This window comes from Citrus clementina, unplaced genomic scaffold (assembly GCF_000493195.1).
Source record: "Citrus clementina cultivar Clemenules unplaced genomic scaffold, Citrus_clementina_v1.0 scaffold_4, whole genome shotgun sequence".
NCBI lineage: Eukaryota > Viridiplantae > Streptophyta > Magnoliopsida > Sapindales > Rutaceae > Citrus > Citrus x clementina.
In genome coordinates, this window is record NW_006262274.1 from 19,647,313 (window position 1) to 19,656,597 (window position 9,285).

Here is a 9,285-nt window from a genome sequence, read left to right on the forward strand (position 1 = left end):
TCCATAATTAAAAAAAAAAAAAAGATGGCAAAGGTAACTTGATAGATTTTTTTATTTTTTATTTTTTGGTTTTGAATTGCTGCGATCTATTGTCTACTGAAAATATAGATATACATATTTATACTAAAGCCCACAAATCTACCGATATTTTATTGGAAATTTATTTCTATCAACAACGATCGGTCAGATATCTACTGTTATTCTTCATTTTGTAGAAAAAGGAAAAAAAAAAAAATAGTCATTATGGAGGCATGGAGCCTCAAAATGGTGTTCTTAATAAAAAGAGATTTTGTTGAAGTCAGTGTATGTTCAAATAACTATAAAGCGCTATGCTCAACTTCGTAGATATTGCAACACCATCACGGTGCACCATATTGACTCTTAAAATTGAATTTCTCTGGAAAGATGGCAGGGACCTTTATTCATTCATTTTTTCAGCTAAATTAGAACTATAGCCAATCAATCAATGAAACAAGCTGATAAGACAATTCAGTAGAACGAACCACAATATTCAGCAACTTTGTCTAAAGTCGTTGTCAAAAAAAATACACAGCAATCAGTACATGAAATCACTGTGCGGTATTATTGGGGAGAAGAATCGGATCAGCACGAAGGTAATCATGCAGCAATAATGAAACTGGGACCTATTGGTATAAATATGTGGTGCCATTTTACATGCGCTGAATTCTGAATTTACAACATACATATGCTTGGAATGCCGCAAAAATGGTTATGATACATTGGCAGGCATAAGCTTTTGTTTGTCGATAAGGATAAAGAATGAGATACATTGTATTCTTCAGACTCTGATTATCAAGAGACACCCCCCTCCCTTGGGATGCAATCATTGGAAAGAAGCCAAACCAACCAATTCCTCTTTTGGTAAAACCATCAGTACAGCTCACCTTTAATTTCAGCTATTTGTACCATCACATCGGGATCACCGTCTATGCCCAATTAGTGAGTGACAGACTTTCAACTTTTGGTACTCTTTTTACTTTGGAAGCGATGTTAACGGGGATTGAGAGGAAGTGTCGGCAATCCTTTGGCATGTTGGCTCTCCATTTCCAGAAGCATCAAGGATTTCTGCCTCTGGTATCTGTTTCTCTTAGCCGAGAGTGCTGGAACATAATCATATGAAATTCAAAATTGAACTGTCAGGAATAAAGAATAAAGAATAGATACACAAGATTCATTGAAATAATTAAGCAATTCATCATCTGATATCTGCTTATTCTATTTGAATTTCTTTACAAAAACCAAAATAGGAGAAATGAATTCTTATTCTTCTATGTATTACTATCTGTTCAGGTATCCATTCTAATTTTAATCCTGGATTGAATAATCATTATCCTAAGATGCTGTCGTACTGTTAACAGAATATTTTTGAATAATCATTATCTTAAGATGCTGTCGTATTGTTAACAGAATATTTCAAGTGATTAATTGTAGAATTTAAGCTTCTCCATATGCTTCACATTCTAGCAATTTAAGCATTAGAGAGTAATAATAGTCCACAAGTGCTGATTTTGTGACATTGGACTTTAATATTTAAGACAAACTTATTAGGCCTATTCTGCGCGCATGTTCACCAAATGATAGTACAAGTTTTAATTACGATATATTAATGAACAGCAAAGCAAAAAAACTGACAAGCTCGAACTTCTTGGAGATCATACTTACACATTAAATCTTGTGGTAGACCAAAGTCATAATCATTCCTACCCCGTCTGATGCAGCATATATACACCACTAGCAAAACCCCAGAGAAAAGCACAAGGGATGATATCACTATTGCAATTTTTCCACCCTTAGATAAGCCTCCATTTTCCCAGAATAGAGGACATGATGGCAAAGAAGGTGCACCACACAAACCTTTGTTACCTGAAAGGCTGAGAAGAGACATTGTGTAGTACGAGTTAGAAACTAATATAAAATTAGTTTCAGAAATTCATAGAGTAGCATAGAGTCACATCTCAAGACGTGTAAATAAAGCAAAATTTTAATAAGTAAATAGCCAGGAGAGAAAATTCAACTTTGAGACCGCCAAATTGTGAGCCTGTTTGGTATAAAGGTGTTGTGGCATTCTGCTTTTTTAAAACAAAAAAAACAAAAAAAAAACTTGTCTCTGTGATTAAAGTTGATAGCATGGGGTAAATATGATTTAATGATGTTATAGGATTTGCATCATATAAGTGTGAGATAAAATTAACATAGTTTTATCATATAAGTATCGGATAAAATTAACGTACCTCCCAAACCACAACAATAAGTATTTACCAAATGATTTAAAGTTGTAGCTTCCAAAAACAATACCAAGCAGTCCTCATTTTCAACACAATTCTCCAGACACTATTTGGGGCAGGGTTGGGTGTGGTGTGGAGGGTGTTGCGGTTGGGTGGGGAGTGGGTGAAAGCCAATCAGCTTATATAACAACAGAGCAACATGGGAAAAACCAGGAAAAATTTGACAAAAAAGGAACAAAACAATGAATAATGATGTCAAAGGTAAAGTCAATAATGAACTACATTCAGCAATTTGGAGTTTTAACATACTCAAAAGCTCCACCATGCACACCAATTGAGTAAAGTTCCTCTGGTACTCGCCCTTCCAACAAGTTATTGTTCAGTAGACTGAAACACAACCAAAAGGTGGAGTTAAAGCATAAGCTATAAAACAGTCATTGAAAACATGATAACAATCAATAAGATGGTTTAAATTTACCAATAGAAAAAATTACAGGCATTATCTTTTAAAGCAATGACTGTTGGCACCATATTAGGAATTTAAACTAGAAGTTGTGGAGATCAAAATGTTAAAATCAAAGTTAGAAAAAATGAAATGAAGTACACCCAACATAGATTAAATTATTCGACTCTTCAAATACATAAGCTTAGGATGTATATGTATACAGGAAAATTTCACCTACTACGAATCTGAACTGGAAAACACATTGAAGCACAAGCTCAGGAATACATTTTACTAAGTAAAAAGTGAATAAAAAATGGTCGAAAATTTGAATCATGCAGAATTCTTACACAAGCTGCAGCTTTGAAGAAGAAGTTAGACTATCTGGTATCGACCCTGTGAACTGATTGTCTGACAAATCCCTGAAAAGTATTAAGACAAAAACTATTACTAAAAATGTCAACAGTTATAATTTCAACTGACTTTGATAAGGCATTATATTTGAAAGTCGAGAAAATGGAATGAAGAATTTTCCAACAACTGTAGACTGAAAGGATGATGATGGCAAATTTATTTATAAATGAAAACATCAAGCGAACAAAAGAACTTTTTAAGCCTTAGGAGGAAAGGAATAACTAACTGGAAGTAGAATGGTTCATGTTAGACTTAAGATGTGATTGCAAAAGCACATCAGACTTGTCACATCACAAGAATACAGGGATAGGTTTAGCCCCAACTATCAACCAGAAACCCACAATGAATGAGCGAACTAGCATACTCTTTTAAAGATAGGTAGGAATTTAGGATAAAAAAAGGGAATGTATCCTGAGGAAATTAGATGCATGAAGTAGAAAATGGATATTCAGAAATACTCAGGGGTATCTAGTATGCTTCCCATATACTAGGTCGTGCTCTCATACATATTAAATAATTTTCCTTTATTTCTTATTTTCCTGTTGAGATAAAACCAGCTTTATAAGCTATAATGAAAATGAAAAGATAATTCACAGCTGACAAATGTAGGAGTTTAATTAAATAATTTTCTATACGGAAATCAGTAAATCACAAGCAGTTATCGACAAGCAGATATCATTCTTATTAATAATTCAAAACAATAACCATAACCAGGTACTAAAAACACTGTGCCACTTACAGTCGTACAAGAGACTGTTGACCCAGCCCTGATGGTAGGGTACCTCCTAATGAATTAGTACTTAAGTTCCTGCAAAAAGAGGATAAATTTTTCTAAATGATCAAACTGATTCAGATGATAATCATAATTTTTATCAAATTGATTCAGATGATATCATAATTTTTTAGCCAAAAGTAATTGTAAAAGTTCCTATGAAAAAAGATAACACCGTTGGTACAGAGTTAGGCAGACTTAGACATAGCCTTTGGATGCCAAAATATTTCATTCTAAAAAGTTCTCTCATCTACATTGAATTTTTGTAAACAAAAGGAAGAAGCATTGATGAATAACTTGAATGTGGAGGCATTAGAAAAAGAGGGTGGACAAGCAGAACTAGTCATGGTAAACTAGACAAAGTTGATCAAAAAGTCCTGATGCAAGCAGCTCACAAGCTCCATGATCTTGACTCATTTGCTAAATAAGATAAAAACGTGAGGAGCCAGAGCTCAGTTGACATGGGCTTTGAATCATAGATATTTTCAACTATAGACACTCATATAGACTACCATAAAGTTACACATGATTTTGTTAAAGCAAGAACAGTTTAAATTATACAGGTCTCTGAAATAGAGCCCAAGCTTAAACTCAAAGCCAAGGCAGCTCAAGCTTGGGTTTTCTTCAAGCTAAATTGAACCTATTTGTGGTAATTTAGGCTTTGTTATATTACAACTGAAGCTGAAGCATGTTCAGAAAGCTTGTCCAAGCTTAAGCTCAATAAAAGAATAACCACGTTAAGGTCCAACAAATGAAAGCTCATCATTGGCAGCCTTAGTTATATACATAGACGAATTAAAATGCCTAGAAGAATACCCACACGGGTATGGGCTTTTTAGCAGAGCTTTAATATGAAACTGAAAGTTGTTGTAATGGCAGTCTGGATAAATATTGGCCACTAATCCAATATGGGTCAATTATGTGCTAATCAAAACCAATCACTATAAGAGTAAGGCCAACAAAGATTTGGTCAAATGCATAGCAAAAGTTAGGTATAGCCCAAAATATTGTGCTTAGGTATTGGAGCAACATTACCTAGCCTCCTCCATCCCTTGGGATCAACAAGGAATAGAATGCTGGATATGTGTGAGAAGAGACAGAATTCTATAACTTAGTTATCTATCTATGTGTCCCTATATGAAGCAGGGACCCATAAAATTGCAACTGGCAATAATAATATAGAATAAATAATTCAAGCTATGTTGAAACTAGATACCATAAGGGATCTTTAACAGATACAAAGTTTTCAGCTGTTACTTACAGGTTTACCAGGTTAGACAAGAGACTGATCTTGTCACTGATATATCCTTTCAAGCCTTGACTTCCAAGATCTCTGAAAATATGGATCAAAAAGTTATTTATAAACACAAATTCTCTCAAGTCATATGTACACAACGTTACAAAAAAAACCCCCAAAAATAAATAAAAATAAACCAAAAGAGTCCATTTTTCCAGACAAAACATTGCAAGCATCACATCACCATAAGGAGGAATTCCTACATTGTGATTCAGAAACATTTTGAAGTTTTAATGAATTTGTATGATACAGGAAAATGAGGCTTAAGTAGAACTACAAATACTAAAGAACAGAAAAAATTGTAATTGGTGAAGTATCATCATCAACATTATGATAGGAGGGAAAGAGGGTAAACAAGAAAAATGGGAAGAGAGGCCATCTTTGTTCTGCCCATTGGGTCAATTGGACTGAAATGATAGGATAAGAAAGTGCTGTCACTCTTCACCATTTACATGCTCTAAGAAGGACACTACAGGTTAAATAGATTACCATACCCTTATGTGTTGAAGTTTAATATATTTATGTATATTTGTGAATATGAGAATGCAGTAGAAACATAAACTAATACTCCTCCGTCCATAGGTCCTTTTTGTTTGTTCATTAAAAGTTCATTCACCAAACAATTTAGTTTTACATTACTTCCCAGTTCACATTCCATTCTTTACAACCAAACAGGAAAAATGGTCGCTGCTTCACCCTTCCACTTTCCTTTACTCATAAATTCCTCTGACTCTTCCCTCACAGATCCTATTTTGTTTGTTCATTCAAAGTTTATTAAAGAAACAATTTAGTTTTATGGTAGTTCCCAATTCACATTCTATTCTTTCCACCTAAACAGGAGAAGTGGTCGCTCTTTTACCCTTCCTCTTTCCTTCTCTCATATTTCCCTCTGGCTTAATGAAGGGTAGATTCATAAAGATTTCCTCGGCAATGTTTAAATCAGGGAACATATTAAATTGGAATAATGTGTAAAGAGAAGATATGTACTAAAGGAAAAGAAGTTTAACGAAGATAGAAAAAGCTGCCCACAAAAAAAAAAGGGCCTGCCTCTAAATCCTCCTAAAAGAACAAAAAGACATAACAGAAGTATGCCAGAGAGAAAATAAGGACTATAAAGCATCCATAATACTACTCTGCCATGGAAAACTATTCCTTCCATTTATGCCAAATAATTGTTTTTGCTAGTGTTAAGGGTCTGAATTTCCTGCTCTCTGCACTAATTACCCAACTTGTCTTGGAAATAGTACTTTTTTAACTTTTTTTCTTTCAACAAAATGATTTTTCTTCAACGAAAAAATCGGTTGCATTATGTCAAATAGTTTGTATGTTCAACACTAACATTAAGAGGATGACATAAAGAAGATAGCTTACATTTGAGATATCACAAGGGCAGTTTCATCCTTGTTAGGATGGCATGTAATTCCCTCCCAAGCATCCCAATTTGTAGGAGCACAAGGATCACCATTCCAACCCATTCTGTCAGGAACACGAAGCGACTCTTTCAATGCTCTCATAGCAATCACTACAGAAACAAACACAAAGTAAGCAAGCTTCATAATTTAAAATAGAAGCTACCTACATCCCATATTTTCTTGTTCCCTCTCGTTTACTCCACAAATGTCATCCCCAACATTACTAATTCTGCTTTCCCTATCATTCCAAAGCCAAAAGAAAAAGAAAAAGCAAATCTATAAAGATTATAATCTAGAGTGTCTGTAAATCTCAAAACTGCAACAATGGCAAAATAAGAACAAAAGTTCATTAAGGTTGAATCCTCTACTGTAAATAAATATTTCCCTTCTGGTACATCACCCCAGCAGCTGAACAAACCACAAAAAATTCTTTTAAAAGAATCCAAAAATGTAAAAGGCATGCAATTCAAAGGAGCCATATTTGTTAATCAAGCAACATTATCAGCAAGTTTTAGTATTGGTGACAAAGTATTCCAAATAAAATGTTTTAAAGCTCCCCATTTCTAGAAACTACAAAATTTAGCTTCTCATATAACTAAGCTACTGAATAGGCAAAGTTTTTTTTTTTTTTTTTTTTTCCATTTCTATTTCTATAAGCCATCTAATGAATAAAATGGTAACTTGCGGCTGAACATATCATCATCCATAAAGAGCAGTTCTCTGTTTCTAGAAGGAAAAAAAAAAAAAATTCAAGAACTACCTTGCTCTGGCACAGTGGAGAGATCATTGGGGACCAAGGCATAATTCTCAAGCCCGCTGATCAATGCCGCCCCAACAACCGGCACCAACTTCACCGTCAACTCAGTACTGCTCAAATTCTTTGCCACATAATGCCAACTATAAGCGGCAAAGCTCCCCACTGAATGAAATATATCCACACGAGTCACATTCTTGTCATTCACCAGTATATCAAACACTCTCTGCCCAGCCTTCGTGACGCTTGAATCAATCTCCGCAAAGTGAAACCAAATCAAATAGTCCAATTTCGCATCCACCGCCAGGTTGTATTGGATAGCCCCACTCGATACGATAGCTGTTTGATACAATTTCATTGGGTAATAGTTCGGAGGCTGATTGGTGTTGGTAATTCTTTCTCTAGTGGTAACGGATTTGATTGAAGATTTTGCATTCGGTGACCGTGATGCGGCCTCGGATTGCCAAGACCGTCCGAAATCATCGGCGTCTTTGCTGAAACCTGGGCCCCACTGGTTTGACCCGGAAGTCAACCGGCCGTAGTTGACAAGAATGTGGTTGTTGCCAATAGTGGCGGCGTCGTAAGACAAGGGATCGATTTGCTGAACTTCAAGGGAGGCAATGACGGGAGGATCAGTGGCAAAACTGTAAAAACACAAGTCAAGTTCACCGTCTTTAACGAAAGCGAAGAGATCGGAGTAAGCGCCGTCCCGAGCTAAGCCCTCGGGCCAAGGGGAGCGCCAGGAAAAGACTAGAGTGCCCTCGACGGAGACGTCGAAGCTGGGAGAGTGGGATTTGCCATCGTAATTGTCGTAAACGGTGAATGTGCGGATGTAGTAACGGCCGGGGGGCAAATTGGGGATTATGTAGCAGTTCTTCTTGCCGGAGGAGGGAGGGAAGTAGCGGAGAGTCTTCTCGTGAGGGAAGCGGAAGTGTAACGGCTCGGAGACAATCGAGGTGGCTCCGCTCGTGTAGTAGCGGTCGTCGGCCTGCCACGTGGTGTTGAAAGGATCCGTTGTCGACGTGGCACTGCCGCAATCTATGCGGTAGCTAGCTTCTGCAGAGAAAGTGTTATAAAAATCAGTTAAAATGAGTTAACAAGTAATGCGAATCAATGCAATGTTACTTACTGTATGGATATGACGAAGCTAGAGAGAGTGGAAGGAGGAGGAGGAGGAGGAGAGAGAGGAAGAAGAAGGAGGAGAGTGAGAGGAGGGACATGCTGACGTGGCGGTGGATGTAGTGTTACTAGTGCTGGTGGAGTTTAAGTGATTGCTTGGACATAAAACGGAAACAAGTGAGGACTTAATGTTATTAGCCTCCCAATTATAAGGCCAAAAAGAAAAAGGACAAATGAAAGTGGGGGCGAGATTAGCGGGGGGGGAACGATGAATTGAAGACGCTCGCTCTAGCTAGCTCTTTAGTGGAAAAAGTCAGTGAGAGATTTGCTTTGTTGAATGCCTGAGTTGAAATTAATGGTGTTTATCTTGGTGGAGGTTTGTCTTAGTGTGTGTTAGTAGCGAGCAGCAGATGGATGGAGTCAACTTCAACGAAAAATCGACTAAAACGAAATTTGCAGACGATGATCATTTGTTGATTAAAAAAGTAAAGATAAGGTGAAAGAGGTTGAGCACTGGGTGGGATTAGTTAACAGTGAAAGTGATGGGGGAAAAAAAAATAATTATTTTTGAAAACGAAAATTGGTTGCCAGCTTATTATGACGTCATCTTCTTTTCCGGAGGTCTTTCCTTTCTTCGGTGTTGTATTTTTTATATGTAAGACGTGGCATCCATGCACGAGATTCGCTATTAATATTTTTCCCTTCACGGCACAGCAGCGAATTAACGGGCCGGGTATCTGCTGGCCCTCTTTTTCTTTTTCTTTTTTGGCGATTTATTTTTTTTAAATATTAAGATATAAATTAATTTTTTGTAGTCCCCAAAGGACGG

The 9,285-nt window shown here is 36.5% G+C and overlaps 1 protein-coding gene across 4 annotated transcripts; it reads right to left on the reverse strand.

The window, feature by feature from the left end:
- Positions 1-621: 621 nt before the first annotated feature.
- On the reverse strand, positions 622-9,080 carry LOC18044021 (probable LRR receptor-like serine/threonine-protein kinase At1g51880). 4 transcript variants are annotated; one of them, XR_002906033.1, is made up of 10 exons: positions 8,467-9,080; positions 7,344-8,393; positions 6,543-6,693; positions 5,136-5,207; positions 3,842-3,910; positions 3,039-3,110; positions 2,556-2,633; positions 2,253-2,424; positions 2,037-2,087; positions 1,831-1,892 (listed from the first exon to the last, which is right to left on the reverse strand). XR_002906033.1 is itself a non-coding variant. In XM_006437672.2 (9 exons), exons 1-9 carry the CDS (start codon positions 8,555-8,557, stop codon positions 1,012-1,014), a joined length of 1,902 nt encoding a protein of 633 aa, XP_006437735.1. In that variant the 5' UTR covers positions 8,558-9,077; the 3' UTR covers positions 622-1,011. The 4 variants fall into 4 exon arrangements, 1 of the variants encoding a protein (XP_006437735.1); XM_006437672.2 differs by lacking the exons at positions 2,037-2,087; positions 2,253-2,424 and adding an exon at positions 622-1,121 and having other exon boundaries at positions 1,684-1,892; positions 8,467-9,077; XR_002906034.1 differs by lacking the exon at positions 2,037-2,087 and having other exon boundaries at positions 1,813-1,892.
- Positions 9,081-9,285: the final 205 nt, after the last annotated feature.